At 36.8% G+C, this 18,798-nt stretch overlaps 1 protein-coding gene across 1 annotated transcript in view; it reads right to left on the bottom strand.

Moving 5' to 3' along the window:
* sema3ab (sema domain, immunoglobulin domain (Ig), short basic domain, secreted, (semaphorin) 3Ab) overlaps positions 1-18,798 on the bottom strand; it is a 49,541-nt gene that overhangs the window by 4,218 nt on the left and 26,525 nt on the right. Inside the window, exons 4-15 of the mRNA XM_020934759.2 lie at positions 14,432-14,551; positions 12,934-13,024; positions 11,391-11,510; positions 9,074-9,216; positions 7,192-7,306; positions 6,972-7,041; positions 6,740-6,884; positions 6,068-6,287; positions 5,532-5,623; positions 5,404-5,445; positions 4,072-4,229; positions 1,864-1,931 (exon numbers count right to left, since the gene is read on the bottom strand). Of these exons, the coding sequence (XP_020790418.1) occupies positions 1,864-1,931; positions 4,072-4,229; positions 5,404-5,445; positions 5,532-5,623; positions 6,068-6,287; positions 6,740-6,884; positions 6,972-7,041; positions 7,192-7,306; positions 9,074-9,216; positions 11,391-11,510; positions 12,934-13,024; positions 14,432-14,551 (1,384 nt within the window). The remainder of the gene's footprint in view (positions 1-1,863; positions 1,932-4,071; positions 4,230-5,403; positions 5,446-5,531; positions 5,624-6,067; positions 6,288-6,739; positions 6,885-6,971; positions 7,042-7,191; positions 7,307-9,073; positions 9,217-11,390; positions 11,511-12,933; positions 13,025-14,431; positions 14,552-18,798) is intronic.

Below are 18,798 nucleotides of genomic sequence, written 5' to 3'. Positions count from 1 at the left end.
TTGAAGGTTTGTGGTAAAAAGGGATGTGAGTGAGTTTGTAGTAAATTTCAGTTACTTAATTTGGTGAAAATAATCCAAATCGGACCCACATATTGACCCAAAAATATCGGCAGAGCTACAGGCGATGAAAAATTGGTTAATCTTCTTCTTTATAACTGAGACCCCTGATGTGTGGACAGATGAACCCACTCAGTATTTGGGGTGTGCAAAAATCTATATATTTCGTATCGTTTATGTGATGATACAGTATTGATATTGTGGGCTGCTTAATCGACATATTGCCAAAAGCAGTTTTTTTGTATATTTTACTAAATTATTTTGTTACAGTGCTGCAGTTTTGTTGCTGGTTTACAGGAAGGAAACTCTTGTATGCAGCACATTTAACATATTCACTGTTTTGATGATTAAAATGTATATGTTTCATATGTTGTGGTTTAACAAAGACTTAGACACAGTCATGACTTAGCCATTATTTTAAGTGAACCGCATTGAACTGATTTGAAATATATCGTATTGAATCGAAAGTACACTGTATTGTGATATGTATCGTGTCGTGGCCTTTGTATCGAGATATGTATCGTACCGGCAGCTTCTTAATGATACCCAGCCCTACTCAGTATAGAATAATAAACATAACTGTAACTGAGTAAATAGGTCAATAGGTTGATACCATACTGTGGAACATTATGAGGAAAGCAATAAGATGTCCATGATGGTGTTCCTCCACACTGGAAAAGTTACGCAGTTGGGATGTAACGATACCCAAATCTCTCTGTAGGATATTATCATGATATGCATCTCATGGTACAATATTTATTGTGATATTTTGGAGAGGCTAATACCTTGACAAGATTCTGGTGTGAATTATTTACGTCATAGTCCCAAGAATTCAAGTAAAGAACATATTTCTTCATGTTGTTTGCACTGAACTGAATCATGGGATATGTAGTTCCCTATGTTTATAAGCTGTTGCTACTGTAAAACCATGCATTTAAGCAAAGAAATATATATATATTGTGACAGTCCATGATATTATTAAGAGACAATGCGATATCACGATATTTTGGTTATTGTTACATCCCTATTAAGCAGTCTACTTTAAAATGTAAATTCTACTTCTGAATTCTGACTTGGCAACCAGTTAAATGTTAAACTACTGACAGTTAGTAATGCACTGTGTAACTTTTTGGTTGGGGGTCCGTCACCTGCTTGTTTCTATGGATATGTGATTGCTCTGCCTACAATGTTCCACAGTATGTTCCACAGGTGGATTTACAGCTCAAAAATATTTAGAAAAAAAGATATTCTGACTGTGAGTGGGGTGCCTTTCGGCTGATCTGTCCTGTAACTAGGTCTGGGTTGGTCTCCATGAAAATAAAAAGGTTTAATACCATGCTGTGCTGAAGCAATAACATCTACACTGAACAGACCCTTCACCAGAAACAGTTACACAATACACCTTTAAGCAATATAAACCTCACAGTTTATCAGTTTCTCTAAGTCAGCCCACGAGCGTGTTTTCTAATCCTTCATCCTGGTTTTTATTTTCAATAGAATCATTTGTATAATATCTATATCAACTTAAGTGTTAAATAAATAAATCAAGTATTAAATCGTCAAATAACTCTTGTAAACTCTAATAAACTCTTGTGGTAACTTGAAGAGCGCTTGGACTGCGTTTAGTACTTGGATGCTCTTTTGTGGTTGTGAAAGTAGTGGTTCTCAGAAGGAGCTGGGGGGCCTGCTTTTGGACAGCAGAGTGAGAGGGGGCTTTGAGCTTGGGGGAATCGTGTCCATGCTAAATTACATGTTATAAAGGCACAGGGAGTAGTAAAACCTATTAAGATGATAAGTGCTGTTTACCGTCGTGTTGGAGGTCTGAGCACTGTGTGAGCGGGTCTCCATTCCTGATGTCCTGCCTCCTCGTCCTCCTGCAGAACAAGACAATAAGATCATGATTGTCTTTGCATCATCATAGCTTTTCTAATAAATTGGAGTAACTTAAGAACAAATTGTGTAGGTAAGGGTAATATTGTACTTTGTGTTACTTTACAGCACAACAAATACTATTTTTCATATCTCGATAGGCCTACAGCACTTACTTACTTTGAACTGATTTTTTAAGTCCTATTCTGTCCAGTTGACAGAATTGAATTTCTCCTTTGCTATGGATCCTACAACTGAGGGATTTCACAAACATCCTTTTAAAGTCCATTTTAATTTTAATTAAAGGTACAATATGTAACTTTCTGGAAGTGGCGTGTCACCTGGATGATTCTATAGCGATAGAAAGTTAAAACCATACTTTGGACCATTTTCTTTGGAGATAGATGAGTTTATTCCAGACTATGGAAGATTATAAACCAAAGAACATTTCCATGGAAACAAGCTGAGGCCTTCTTCCAGGCCAAATGAGAGTCAGGTTTGTGGAGCTGCAAGCCCACTTGGAGTAAGGATGCATGTTTTTTAGTAGAATAAACACAACAAAAATGGAGGAAACTTAAAAAGCTAAAAATGTTTGTACTTTAAGAGTGATTTTAATTGTATGTAAAGCCACAGTATATGAAATATGTTCATGGAATCATGCATGTGATGTGCCACGCCCAGAAAGTTACATACTGTACCTTTAAAGAATGATGTGAATTACGTTACATTCTGGATACATTCTGTCAACAAGTTATCTTTTAGTTTTTGGGCAACGTTTGAAATATTTATTGTTAATCATCTAAAAGAATAAAGCAAATTTCCAAGTTTTGTGTTTTGGTCTTCCTGCTGTTTGGTTACCCTGGTTCTCAGAGAAAGAGATTTCTTGAAAATTGTAACTAAATCCAGCTAGGCTTTGATCAAGTCGTTTCAACTTTTTATTTATTTCATTGTATTTCTGCTTGACTAACAGAATAACACTAACAATATTCTTGATTGTTTTGTCTGCACTGGGCTAACACATGGGCATCTCTTGCATGTATGTGACTGTGGTTGGGTTACAGTCCGGGTCCAACACAAATAGATAAACTAACAGGAGGTAGCACGGAGTATGGCAGCAGCTTTAATTACAGGGTGTGTGCGCCGGCGGAATCTGGAACCCATCAGTCATTTCAACACGGCGCACAATACAGCTCCACACATCCAAATCCAGTGTCAAGTCTAGCCCTCCAGATATTTTCTATAAACATCAATTGAAACGCTATGGAAACGCCAAGGATCTCCGCTGTCTGCACTGTTGTCCCATAGTCTGTGAAGGCCCAGTGGCAGAGTGGTTAACACCTCTCAGCCTGCAGATATCAATTCAGATGCTAGTACTTGAAGTAGCTTGGATTTTAAAGTTTTCTTCTACAAATGTGACCTCTCTGCAGACTTGGGAGACTATTCAAAACCTGACCATCTTAACATAAACTAGTGCACTGGATTTCCACTTGGAACCCTGGACTTGATTTTATATATCCAAATATTTGAGCCAAATTGTTCTAATATAGTATCTACAAGCAGCTCTTGAGGTCAGAATAATGAGCTGTGAACTGTCTGCATCTAATTAGAAAGCATGTTATTGTGTGATAATCAGGAAATAACCATTAGCATGCCATTTGGTGTTAACTTCACTGTTGTGACAAAACTTTGGTCACTTAAAGTTGTGAAAAGTGCTTATAAACTGACCATGGCAAAAGTTTAAGTGAGGAACAACTTTGTACTACTGCAACCATTTAAAATAAACATAATATAATTTAACCCAAAAAATCAGTTTAACTTTCGTTGTTAATGTTGTGTTATTGTATCATGTACAATAGGCTGTCCTCCAACAGTGTACTCCTGATCCAGATTGTCTTTTAAAAATGAAAAAAAAATAAATAAATAAAAATAAAAATGTAATAATAAAAATAAATAAAGATTAAATAAAAAATAAAATAATTCAGAATATTTTGTATATTTGCTCGTTTCTGTTATGTTTTGTTCTATTATACCTGTTGCTTTGAATGTTTTACAGAATTCTATGTTCAGCTCATGTTATTTATTTATTTATTATTATTTTTTTTAAGAAATTCAGTATATAATGTTGGGGGAAAATCATGTGTGTACCTCTTGGCCATGGGGAAGTATCTTGAGCACTCAGAGCCGTCCCAGGCGCAGTAGGGATCCCGGGCCAGGCAGCACTCGGCACAGGCTTTCCCATACACCTCGCAGCGGTGTAAGGGCATCTGGGATACACCAATGTCCGAGCCCAAATATAGCTGTTGCTATGGACGAAAAAAAAAAAAATCAAGTTAGTATTGTTAGTTGATTTAGGAAAGGGCGTATTCAACTTTTTTTGTAATAATAAAAGTATTTGTCAGTACTGTAAAATGTTTAAAAAGACATCAGAAAACAATAAAATAACTTGGAAACTTTTTTATAAAATGTTGTGAAAAAGAAAAAAGCTAAATCTATTATATTGGCTATTTAAAGAGCAAAAAATAAATAAATAAATAAATAACAATGCATTGTAAGTATTGCAGTTTATGTATTTACTTGACTACTAGATCCTATTTTGATGTACCAGTACCAATTAATTTATTTTATTTTATATTTTATTGTATTTATTTTATAATTTTTTGCAACTATTTGTAAAATGTATTGGTTATGATTCTTTTAAAAATAAATATAGAACAATACCAACTTTTTGGTGTTTGCCTACATGCCATTTTTGAATTCTGGTCACATCAGATAGTCTACTGAGTGCAAAAATGTAGATGATGGTGACAGGTTTAATTTCAATATTTCTTCCCACAAACGTCATTCAATTGAAGACAAAATCTGATATTGTAATATCCGTAGTCTGGGTGGAGCTCATAATATCTATGTGTTTTTTGGCTAAGCTCATGTTTATGAAATGAGAGGAATGTTGACACGCCATCACACTAGCGCTACCTCAAAGCTACCTGTGTATTCTGCCCAACATTTAAAGTGATTAACTAACTGTCAGTGTCTTTGCGTTGACATGTCTCTTCATTAAGTGTCGAATGCATGGACAAACACTTCTTTGTTCTACTCAGGAATTTTCCTAAAACAGAGAGAGATTCAGACAACCTAAACCTAGAAACAATTTAAATGAGGAACACCCCACTTTAAAGATCTCCTGTCTGTCTGAACCGTGGGTAATGTACCTGTCTAAATCTGGCTATATCGTGTTTAAAGTCTTTTTAAAATACACATCGGCACCTTTGCTTTGTAATTTGATAACACATATATGTATGGGAAACCCCTCTTTGACAAGTGCTACAAATGACTGTTCTAATTGCTTGGAAAATAGTTTATGCCCTTTAACAGTGCGTGAATCAGTTTAAAATCAGTAAAAACAACTGTTCTATAGATGATTCTAGAAATTAAATAAAACTTTGAACATGATTGGCTCTTTACAACTTAAATCAGTACCTGTTTAGTAGAAAGCTCCATTGCAGTGATGGCGGTGGGTTCCTGTAAAAAGAAAAAAATCAAAAATGAAAGGCTGTTAGAATAATTACACATTTGGATAGTTTTTCTAGCTAGCATAGAATCCATACTCTGAAGACTGTCATCTCCTCCAGTAGGACCTCCTCCAGATCGTGCCAGGACCCTCTGGGGATGGACACCACCTTCAGGACCGTTCCTATGTCTGAAAAAAAATATATATATATATTGATATTGCAAACTTTTTAACAAAGAAAAAAAATTGCATTGGTGTCAATGTAGAGAAGGTTTCAGTGATCATCTGAATACTGTTTTAGCAATCAAGACTCTTAGGGTGTGGTACTTATCCAACTCAGTGTTGAATAAATCCCTGAGTCTGAAACCAGAACCATCAAATTGAAAGTGGCCTCTGTATTTGGGCCGAAACAACTACTGCTGAAACCTTCTCTACGTTGGATCACTTCTGGACAAATGAGGGATTACATTGTATCTCGTATTGTGTCAATCATACAACAGATGATAATGTGTCTTCATCATATTAATAATTATAATGATACTCTATATTGCCTTTCCATCAGTCAGCCTCAAACTGTATCCTTAAATAAACTACTCATTGCACTTGGTCAATCTGTGTGTGCGTAAATCCCACCTGTGCCTATGAACATGACGTCATACAGGCCGTCCTCCGCCTCCACCTTGTCCACCACGATCTGGGTGAACTGGTAGTCCACGTCGGTCTTGACGATGATGGGACGGTTGTTGATGGGGTAGATGGGGTTGAACATGGCGGGGTGGGCCCGGGCGAAAGTCACCACCTCATCCGGAAGGTCCTTTGTCGTGTCAAATCCTCCAAAGGTTTTGCTCGGACACTGAGGAGAAAGTTTTAGTTAATTATTCCTTATTTAAACACACAAGTCCCACTGAGATTATCTCCCTTGAGTATGGGCCTATTGTGATTTTTTTTTTTCTTGGTAGGGGAAGCTGAAATACATGGAGGACACCTATGCAAACAGAGGGACAACATGCAAACCTGGGAGTCAAATCTGGACCTTCTTGCTACGAGATGGACAGTCTTTCTACTGTACCACCATGCCTGTATTTCTTACATTTTGAACTGAAAAACAGCAGAGATAAAAATGTATTGGTAAAACTATCATAGTGCTTTGGACCTTTATCATTTGTTGCATGTTAAGTTCCTGGTCTAAAACTCAAAGTCGCAAGGGGAACTACAAAGACAATGATCCTTTGCAGTGGCAATTAATATGACATATAATATATTTTCAGGTTATTACTATTATTAAAACATCATTAACAGACTTACTGTCCCAGGCCGTGGGTAAGGAACACGCCCCTGAAAAGGCACCCACTGGTAGTTGGGTCCATCTCTGTGAGCGTACGGACCCAGGAAGACCCTCCTGATGTCTGCCATACTGTACATGCACACCGCCGAGCCTTTAAAGATGTTACTGAGGGCAGAGAAAATATGAATTATAACTCAAGTCAAAAATAAATAAAATACACTATTGTAGCTATTATGGCATAGTGTTCTGTACCTGGAGGTGGTGAAGACTGCATAGACAATTGGACTCTTGGGATCCTTAGAGCTCATGAGAAAAACATCCTCTGGAGAAAGAAATGACAAAAATCTAAGGCCATTTCTAGGGGCTATGTTGAGTAGATCGTGTTCACATGACATAGAGCCCCTATAGTTTAATTGAGCTACAAGTTTATTTTTATATATATTTATCTAAAAATAATAATGAATTTACTCACGCAGTTCGTCAAAGTGTGTGTCAATGCCGTTAGTCCCTGGCACAGAGCAGATGAGGCGGGCTTTTAGAAACGTGGTCCACTTATTCACCAGGCTCCTGTGGCCTCCCAAGTCATTCTGTCAACATATACATCAAGTATTATTGAAGGGATTACGACATTTAGAGGTAGTAATATTGATTACATTGCAACATTCCTTGGGTGTGTGATTCTAACTGAAGGTACCACTCAATCTGAAGCTCTGTTACTCAAGTTAGACTTTAATTTGAGCTTTAGTTTAATACAGTTATACTAGAGAGAACTGAGTCTGCATTTACATGATGACGGTCTGATCAGAAGACGCAAAAGTGGTATCGTGTCTTCACTTTTTATTTTGTGTTTAGACCAGCGTTTTAATGAGAATATCTGCTAGCGTACGGTGACGCAAAAGTGTGTGGAATTCGATTGGGTATGCATCTCATCTGACATGTTTCTGTGTAATGTATGTATGTGACATGTACGTGTACGCGACATGAGCAGATCTGACCAGAGTTTTGCATCTTGGGCAGTGTAGACGGAAACGCTACGGCGGAGCGTATTCAACTTTTCCACTCTGGAGGGTGGTTTCAGATTTTTGCATTTTTAAACCCCCAAAATGCTGTCTCTATCTACACTAATGGCACTTCCGATAAAATATTTTGCCGTTTTTACCAGCAAGCGTTTTCGTGTAAACAGACCCTGAGTATTTTAAAATTTAGTTGGCAGTGTTTGGCATGTAGAACACCCCCATGATGTCACTGCAAAGTATAAATTGCACAGTTGTACCGGTAGTGTTGTTGTATTTAGTAGAACTAGTAGTGGGATGTAGTAGTATGAGTAGGTCTATGTACTTTTTCTAGTAGTGGTTCCTGATCATTTTTAGCACAGTTTGAACAATACGCTGCTCAAAAAAAGTACTATTCATTGTCTTCATGTTGAGGTTGAGTCCAACGTACACACTACCAAAAATGAACTCAGACTTTACATAATAGATTCTCTGTCTGAGGTCGACCCTATGGATTCTTAACATTCTAACTAATCAAGCCAATCTATAAACAACACGATATTTATCCATTGTTCATTTGTTTGCACTCTTCAATTCAGTGAAAAGAAAATAGTGGATGGTTTAAGAATGTTTCCTGATAATTCTGTATGTTCTGTTTAATCCTTTCAAAATTTTGAGTAAGAAAGCAAATAATATCATGCATAACCTACAGGTAATATAAAGGAAAAAATCTGTCAAATTTTAAAACATATTGTCACATGTTGTTTTCAGCTAATATTAAAATGACTGAATGAATAATTTAGAAATATACTGAACAGTGAGTAGGGTTTAGTAGCTCTCCTCCTCTAATTTAACTGGGGCCAAGCTGAGTTGTGCCAAACCTGGGCATTAGGATCACATGTGCTACTGCCATGTATTTCTTCTCTCAGGTTTCTGCACCACAAAGGCCACTTTCACAGGACTAAAAATAAGCATGCATAATGGCACTAAGCACACATGGGAATTAATTTCCTCTAGTACAGGAAAACACATTGAAAGTAACTATTTGTGATTTAAAAAAAGATCACAATTCCAGATATAAAAATGTAAACTTTAAAAATGCATTTTGTTGGAGAACCATAGCAAAGCAACTGCCAGATGCTGATTGAGATCAAAGTGGAAACATGGAGTGCAAACATGAGTGAGAGAAGGGATGAGGCAAGACACTTAATTTATGGTTCAACCCTGTTCATGTTTATAAAGCTCTTACTTGGCCCCATTTAACTGATACAGAACATATCTACATCAGGTAAAATTCAGATTTCTTCATTTCAGTAGAAAACACATGTCTCTGTTGACATGCACTTGGTGTGGTAGTTTTACCTTGCAGAGTTGTCCGATGCGTGCGTAGGTGGCCTTCCCGGCGTACTCCCCATCCATGGCGTTCTCCCTGAAGAACAGGTAGATCTTGTCGTCTTCAGGATTGTCGCTCTCTGGGACCTGGTACACTCCGACAAAACGAGGGTCTACAACACACACGCAAATACAACAATCAGATTTTCAATTCAAATATGGGACAATTATTTGGATTTATGGGCTATTATGCGAATATGGGATCATTTTTGGACTAATGTTATACAGACTTCACTCCCTCTCTTATTACATGGGATATTTATTTTTATGTTTTATGTTTTAGTTTGTGGTAAAAAAATAAGAAGAGGCAAGTGAGAATCCTAACCCCTAACTAAACCTTTAAGTACCTAATGTACACAGAGATTATTGTTTGACCATTACAATTATAAGAAAACAACATACTTTTGTTGAAATAATGTTTAAAGTCTAGTGTGATAATTGTGCCGAACTTTTGGACAGAATTCTCCCTAGCGTGATGTCGTCGCTTTATTTTCAAACTCTCTACTTCCTGTAATTTACAATTTATTTTTAAACTTTTTCCTCATGAACTGCTCCTGAACTGATGTAAAACTATAATTTATATTTATTACAAAAGGTATAATCCACTGAATAAGTCACAATTCATCATAGAAAGACAATCATAAAACTGTTCCTTGACTTAACCAAACCAAACTTGAAGTATTTTCCTAACCATAACCCTAATCCATTTCCTAACCTAAATTATAAACCCATTGCTAAACTATCTAGAATAAACCATGCATGTTTTCCTATGGCTCATCCTCCTCCTCACCAACAACAAGGGGAACGAATCAGCTCTTTAGGCTTGTCACACATTCTGACCAAACTTGTCATTGGTTCAAGTGAACGCCAGTCCTCTGCCAATCTTTCTTCATGAATGGCTCTAGATAAATAAAGGCCTATGTGAATGGGCCCGGCAGCTCCCATCCCTGCCCCCTCACTGCCATGACGACACGATCTGGCACCAGCGGCGGATGGATACGCTCATTTCGAAGCTTTGTGCCCTATTCTTCCAAATGTCGCACGGTGCTTTGGGTCGTGTTACGCCCCTAACCGGGACTAGATCTTCTCAGCAAACTCCGGACATACAACAGGTTCAGGGGTAGTGTGCTTCCGAAACACTGCAAGCTGTTCATTCATGTGCTTAGTAGTATCTAGTTCAGCTTTTTGGGGTCTCAGGAAGGGTACAGTCTGGAGAATGTGCAGTTAAAAGCTATGCTAGGAATTAGAGTTACATATAAGTCAAAAGTTCAACAACTCATTCCATGTTTTTTTTTTTCTCTCTTTTTTAGATACACACAGAAGACATCACACATATGAAATAAGATATATGGAATTATGTAGTAAAGAAAAAACAAACAAACAAACAATATAACAAAATCCTCAAATTAGCCATGCTTTGCTTTGTCGATTAGATTTATTTTATTTTATTTTTATTTTTTTTCTTCACTAAATAATTCCATATATCTTGCTTTATATATTTGATGTCTTCTGTGTGTAAAAAACATTGAATAAGACGATGAGTCCGAACTTTTGACTATTGTAGATGAAACAGTGTAAGTCTTGCTTCTGTTCACTATATTTGGTCATTATAATATTTAGCTGATAAAAAATAAAAATAAAAATGATCAAAAGGTAATTTATGAGAGTAGAGATATTTTGGCAACTAAAAAATAACAATAAGGGACAATTGGGGAACAACATCTGATTGAATCTATATGTTGTGTTCTCATCATAGACGCCTATAGCAGACCATACAAACTCAGATTTCAAAGAACACATCTGGTGATCTGCAATATTTGATAGAAAGCTATATCTTAATTAAATAAAGATAAGTTTTGGCTCGCTAAATGTGTATCAGGATTTGGACTTATCTGTGCTAGACATTTTTATGTCCATTTCACAAAAATCCACAACTGCTGAGGCTTATTTAGGCTTATGTTAAAACAAGGTTATAAACCCTGTATATTTATCCAGTTACCAAAATGAAAACTATGGAATTTGCCTGCTCCAAACTAGAGATAATATAGGTCACGCTCAATAAAAAATCTTTTTAGCTTATACCAACTAGAACAAAAGTGATAGGTATCTCAAAGTCAAAATTAAACAAAAAAAATGTACAATTTGAAATGATTTAGATTTAAAGTAACTGTTCTTCATTTCATTCATTCTATTCAACTCAAATCCCTGCCACAATACACTTTAGGGATGACATCTGACACCCTGAAACACACTTTATTCAGCATGACAAAATACACATTGTTCTTACCATTTAACCACCTGGAATCATGCTGCTCCGTCCTGATTGGATGATGTTTCCCGAGGGTCCTGAAAATGGCGAAGTCGCGGCCCATGAAGTCGGCTGACGTGCCTGCGTACAGCTCCCCATCTGTACAGAAACAACACCGGGGCGGGGGTTAAAAATACACAGGTCCCCATAGAGGCGAGTGTTAAATGCTGTCAGATTGTGTGGTGGCAGGTGAAGCATGTGTCCTCTGAGAGTACTACACAATAATACGATGTGAAACATAGCATGAAATACAAGCCTGAGCAAAGACAGTGAATATATTTTTGTTCTGTCGGTTTTAAAATGTATTATTATTTAGTTTAAACACATTTTTCAAAAAACCTATGCAATATAATGAATTGAAAATCTAATCAAAAGAGGTTTTGGCTTGTATTTGTCTTCAATTGTTTTGAGTTTAAAAAGGGCCCATATTACACAATTTTCTGTTATAATGTTTCCTCATTAAAAATATTTGGAGTTCATACATGTTCCACCTTGTAATGTCATGTGGTAATACAGGAAGTGCTCCACTGTGTTTTTTTTGTTTTTGTTTGTTTGTTTGTTTGTTTTTTAACTCCATTCACCTTCACAAATTATAAAAGGTAGCTGTTAACTTGAAAACTACTGCATTATATTTATGTTTGCTTTTTAATCTATTGAATCCTTGCTGGGTTTTTTTGTATTCTGTTATGAAAGTTTTGTTTTATATTTAAAAATATTTTATTTTTTATTTTTAATTCATTCATTTTAATTAATGTATTATTATTTTAACATATTGTGTGTGTGTGTGTGTGTGTGCATGTGTGTGTGTGCGTGTGTGTGTGTGTGTGTGTGTGTGTGTGTGTGTATATATATATATGTATACATATATATATATATATATATATATACACATATATATATATATATATATATATATATATATATATATATATATATATATATATATATGTGTGTGTGTGTGTGTGTGTGTGTGTTTGTATATGGTCCAGTCCCAACAAATTCAGAAAGTCTAACAAAGTTACTAACAACATTATAAATTTTAACATATGTGTTAATATTATTGTCCTAAGGTTGACGATGAAAGGCAAGGGAGGACAAGGGCCCGATGGAGAGCCAGGTCAGAAAACAAATTACAAACAAAAGGGGGAAATCCGAGGTGATGGACTGGAAAATTGCCATCTGGTGGTTTAAATGCCGTGATATAACACAATACGACTTGGCAATTGAGCCGAAAGACACTTTCATTTGCCAAAAACGTCACAAAGCAAACGTAATTGAACCTCATCTGTTTCACACTCCCTTCTATGGAACCCCAAGATTAAAATAGCCTTTTACAGTGGTGCCGATGACGGGTTGGGAGTTTGCTAATACTGCGTTCTTCTTTTAAATAGTCTTACGGAATGCCTTGGTTTGTCATTAGTGCATGTTTAACACTGTCTACGTAAAGAGAGATGAAAGGGGAAGTTGAGGGTGTTTTCTAGGCATTCCACGCTTTTATTTGGGCTTGTACACACATACTTACCAATAAGCATGGACGCTGTGGTGAGCCGGGGATCATAAGGACTCTTCCCACGGCCGTTCTCGATGTGGGGCTCCAACCGAAACACGCCATCCTGGGAAAAAATAAGGGAAGTGTGAGGAGAAGGCATTTATTTATTTATTCTACCTTAATTACAGGGCCTGTTTTATGCTGTTTTTTGATCTTTGTTATAATGTTGTTTCCTCATCACAAACATAGCTGGAGTTGTGTTTGGTGTCATTCACACATGTGTAACCCACAAATCCTGCATAGTGGGTGAATTCTTCACACAAACAGAAAACACTGTGTTCCACCTTTTGATGTAATGTGGTAATACAGGAAGCAGTCCTCTGTATTTTTAAAGTCTATACACCTTCACTAAAATCATTTTTGGTCTGGTTTGGTCGTTTAATAATGTCATACTGTGAAACATTCCAGACAGAGCAATAGCACCTCCGTGGAGAAAAGTGTCTGACGGACCTTCCACCAGAAAAGTTACACAATGCAACTTTGAATGTAAGATAATCATCAATCTATACACCCAAAATGTACATGATTAAACTCTTTCAAGGCACTTCCCATCAGATATTGTAAAAAGCTTGTGATCTTCCCTGGAACAACATTTTGAGAATATATAAATCTTTAGATTTTTGATTATTTTTGGTGGGGGTTTTGAGTGTATTTGGTGGGACAGGTTTGAGAGAGAGGCTGTTATGTGGTTTGTTCAAGGAAATGTCAGTATGCTGTCCTCTGTGTAACTGTGGGACAAACAGCTGGCTAATGAGTAGGAAGCACATTTGTAAGGCTGACTTAGTTTAAAGACATTTTCAACAGTCAGGCATGAACCGAGGCAGCAGCAAAGTGATGCAATATGAAAATGACTAGTGCAAGAATTTTCACTTTCTTTTTAAAAAACGCTGAACTTTTAACTTTTCATTTTTAGTTTATGCAGACTTAAAAACTCATGAAGGTAATCTCAATGTAGAAATAGCTATTATTCCTACGTGATATATAATATGGCACTGTAATAAATAGCTATGGAAACCCAGTCATGTCATTCTTACATGCTAAAGCAACACAATGGAACTTTCTAGAGGTGGCACGTCATATGCATGATTCCATAGAAATAAAAAGATAAAAATCATTTGGATTTTCATTCAGTTGAAAATTATAGCCAAAATAACTCAATTTCCATGGAAACCAGCAGGAGGAAGCTCCTCTCCAGGCCAAGTAAGAGTCAGGTTTGTGGAGATGCAAGCCCACTCACAGAAATGACACAAACAAACAAAATAATGCTCTTATTTTAGTCAACTTTTTGGCTAAAGCTTCATGTAGTGAGATTTGAATAAGCAAGGTTAATACACTCTATAGTGACTTTGTGCAGATCCATTTAGGTGTGGCTTGTCAAGATAAGATGAGGATTACAAATTAGACTACCATATTGCTCAAAAATAAAAGTCATTATTCAGTTTTAAGTACAGTACATGACAGTATGCCTTACCTCGGGCTTGCGTCCCACCTCCAGATAGGTGCACACGGGGTGGAAGGCTCCTGTCCCACACGCGTAAACATGTGTGTGGTTGAATGGCTGGAGGACCTTGATGAAGTTTGAGCACTCCCTCTGAAAAACAAATGAATAAATAAGATTAGGATTTCAAGCGTTAGGACTAGAGATCGAGATGTTTTGTTTTGTTTTTTTCATGGTGGATGTTTATAGTGATTGTGAATGCAGAGAAGGCGATGGACAGTAAGCTCTGCCAATAGGCTGGGGAAGTTCTGATCATTTTCCCCAAAACATATCCCTTTGTGCAGTGTTCAAAAAAATATTTATACATATTTTCAGGTACTAGGTTGGTCCTGTACCTGATTTTATTTTCTTCTGGTTGGGATGGATTTCCTTTGTATTATAAATGCAAATAAATGAGACAAATTACACTGAAACACACTATTTAGAAGGCATTTTATTAGGTAATAAATAAGAGAGAAGTTAACCTAAACACCTAAACTAACGACTACATTTCAAATAGAGCTGAACTGGTCAGTGTCATTGGTCAGATATACATACTTCAGACTCCACCTCTGCAGCCAGGTGTGTGTAAGAAGCACCTGGCTGTGATCAGGGCAGTCCTGTGTGATGTCACATAGTACTTGAAATTGCAGCGGCCGCTAGAGTTACACAATCTCAGTTTTTTACTGTTAGAATCACTGTACAGCACATTTTTCTAGTTGCCCTAAAGATGTCAAATGCTACAATGTTATTCAATCACCACCAGACAAAGTTAAGTAGCAAAAAAAAGTTATAGTTACAAATGTAATAGTCTATCTCTAGTTAGGATTTTTTTTTTTTTCTTACTGCTTAATAAAAGAAAAAACAAAACAAAAAACATATTATAACATATTTCACTCTATAATAATCTTATTTAAAGTCTTTGATAAAATTTGATTAAACCTTGAAAACCGACCAGCGCAGTTCTGCCATAAACCTGGTTTGTATCTGCTGGTACCCAGAAATGCAAATATTTCTTTGGAATAAAAAGCTGAAAACTCCTGCCTATTATCCTATCTTCATTTCATCTAGTTTCAGATGCGTGCCATTCCTCTTATGTCCTTAACAAACCCGTCAATCCCGAGGCTGTAATACCAGACAGCACTTGGCGAATTTTCCTTCCTCGAATTTAATCCCATCTGTTTTTGTTTATCCTAGGAAAAAAACAGCTTTTCTTTGCACTGGCATCCTGGAATCTTGTAATCCCCTGTTGGAATGACCGCAAAATCCATACAGATCAAGTAAGACTGAAATAAGGAATCAATCCTAATAATCAGATTAAAAGGACGTGATTTGAGTCGTCCAGGATTTTGCTTCGTCATTGCAGTTGGAGAATGAGGTTTGAAGTTATGGTACAGGCTAGCGCACATGTGGCGTGGCTCCCCGTGTCGCTGCCGCACGTGGTCCAATATGTCATCATATATTCAGAGAGAGAAAAGCTGTATGCATGAGCGGGCTGTAGGACACTAAACTGGGTCAGGGGCTGATAGCTGTTTTGCTGTTTGTTTAGTTTCACAGGACATAAGAAAATGCTATATATGACATCTTCACTTCAGTAAAAAGGCAAAAAAAAGATGTGGGCTTGCAATAGGTAGACAACAAGCTTGACAGACTTCTGGAAATGTAACAGTGAAGTCCTTATTCAATTACTGTATACATGAAAATGCTCGATCCAGCTTTTTAGGTTCTGATACCATTTCAGATGGCTTCACGGATCTGCCGATACCAGATATTAACTGATCAGTGCAGAGACAAAACTGATCTGAATGTAGCTGCTATTTATCTCTCAAGTAACTACAGAACAGCTTTATACTGTATAAATACAAGTTCAAACAGAGACAAACAAAAGAAACTGGACTAATTATGACCATTTAAAGTTTTATATTATAAGTTCAATAAGGACATACTGGCTGAACTGATATTTGGAAGCTGATATCCAGTCCAGCTAATTTTTCAGTTTCGGCGCCGTTATGCGATAGCAGTATTGGAGTGACTATTTGAAGATGATGGAATGCGGCAAATGGCCCATGCATCATTATTATTATTATAAACACTAAATGGGTGCAAACAAAAGGTGTCAATTCTCGATAGGTATACTGACAAAGACTCTCATTCTGATTGATCAATATGAAATAAGTATTCTATTTCTATATTGGTTTTAACAGCACACACAGAACACATAACACATAATATATTTGATCCCACTAATCAAACTATTGCTCATCGCATCAAGCTTGTCAAGTTGCCGTGTACAGTTTCATACCATGCTTTTGTATATTTATATAGAACTGTCGTGTAGGGGCTGGACAGGAACGTACTGTTAACTGTAAAGAGGGGTGTTGGTAATAATGTATGTGCTCATATTTATAGGTGTTACATGAATGATGTCACTCTGTGTTATATCTGTTTAATTTATTTGTGGTAAATGTATCTATAGTTCATCTGCATTTCCAGTGTTTATTTACACCAACCCGCTCAGAAACTACAGGTGTAAATTAGCATTCATGGTATAACTTGTTTATGCAATACACTTGATAATAAAGAATATTCACTGTTTTGATTATTAAAATTAGTGGTTCATATTAACTTTGCACAAGTTATGGTTTAACAAAGAAATATTGTTGCTAAAATGTATTGTGGTTCTTTAAAAAAAGCAATAAATCATGTGCGATATATATATTGATTATCATATGTATTGCTATATTGTGATAATATCTTCTGGTGAATGATGGGGACCCTGTGATTCCCAGCCTATTGTGCACTGTCCCTATACAAGTAACGGCATACCAGTGTAATTTTGTCCATGTAATAGGCCTTACAACTGTGCACACTCAACTGTACACAACATACCCTGATACCATAAATCATACATACATAGCATTTGAATGTAATGGAAAAAACGGGCGTCTCATTGACAGTTTCCAAGCAGCTGATGAAAAGGAGCCAAATAGTGCAGGGAGCAGGGGAAACCTTGCCCTGAAGCGCTATGTTATTTAATCTGGACAGTGGAGGGATTAAAATAGCTGCGTGACGTAAGGCTATGGGTCGTACAACAGAGATATGCAGGTTCACACTCCTCTGTACGCCTTCTGCACAATCTCCTCACGTCTAAAACGACACCCCCAAGGAACAGTATTCAACCAATGCTTCATGTTTACAAAAGGAACACAAAGAGGACATGTACTTGAAGTTGTCCAGATATAATGTGATACAGCGAGGGAACCCATGCATGAAAAACAACACCATCTTGTCACTGTTGATTTAATGATGGACTGTGTAACTTTTCTGGTGGATGGTCCATTACCTGCTTATAAGGAGATGGCATTGCTTTGCCTGGAATGTTCCATAGTATTTCATTAAAGTAGACCTATTATGCAAAATCAACCTTTTAGAGCTTTTAACCATGTTATAGCTGTTTCCCCTAACCATTTACCTTTCTCAAAGTATTTGGAGTGATTTGTGAATGTTTGAACAATCTTTAATCACTAATTTTCAGGATACCTTATTGCCGATTAACACCCATTTTCAATATCACCAGCATACACCCACTGCTACTTCATTCTCCAATTTTATTTTCTTAATTAGTGGTACCTCCAGGATTCTGCATCGCTCCATTGTCATTTTGGTAGAAAAAATAAAAATAAAATCTACTTACTAGTGAGATCTGCAGCTATCCATCAGAGATGCTGACAGCTATTCGGCACATTGTTGTGATGACATTAATGGCACAGAAGTCAGCAGACATGTTTATTTTATTAAGTCTCTTTAGCTGAATATTGCAATTTCAAATGTGCTAACATAATAATCCACAGCTGTAATAAATTATAACTATATAGCAGACACAAGCACAATATGTCTTCTTTAAATGTTTATATGTCCATCGAGACTAGCAGGTGATGCCACCAGATCAAATTATATTTACAATGACATACTGTGGAACATTCCAGGCAACTTCTCCAGATTTGAATGACCCTGCACCAGAAAAGTTACACAGTGTTACACACACTAAAATCATTGTAAACTATGTTATCCTCTTTTCTCTGAATGGTTGAATACTGTTGAAGAGCTTCCATAGCCCGTCTGCTGAACGCCTTGTCTGGAAACTCCTGTCCCCATTCCCGTGCAGTGGAATCCCGTATTGTGGCCGTACCGAAACTTTCCAGTCTAATAACATAATCCTAACTAATGCGCATGATCCCAGACAAATATGACTCTCATTATCTGAACACAGCAGCGGTTGTGCCAGTGAATGCATGTGGGTCCCAGGGTGCCCTCTATGGGTCAAATGCAGTTCAGAGAGTACGGCAAGCCATGATTAAGGT

The sequence above is a fragment of the Boleophthalmus pectinirostris genome, unplaced genomic scaffold (genome assembly GCF_026225935.1).
Source record: "Boleophthalmus pectinirostris isolate CB_2022bp ecotype Guang Dong unplaced genomic scaffold, ASM2622593v1 HiC_scaffold_2, whole genome shotgun sequence".
Taxonomy (NCBI): Eukaryota; Metazoa; Chordata; class Actinopteri; order Gobiiformes; family Gobiidae; genus Boleophthalmus; species Boleophthalmus pectinirostris.
The sequence above is the reverse complement of the archived record's forward strand: the minus strand, read 5'-3'. Positions and strand labels throughout refer to the sequence as shown.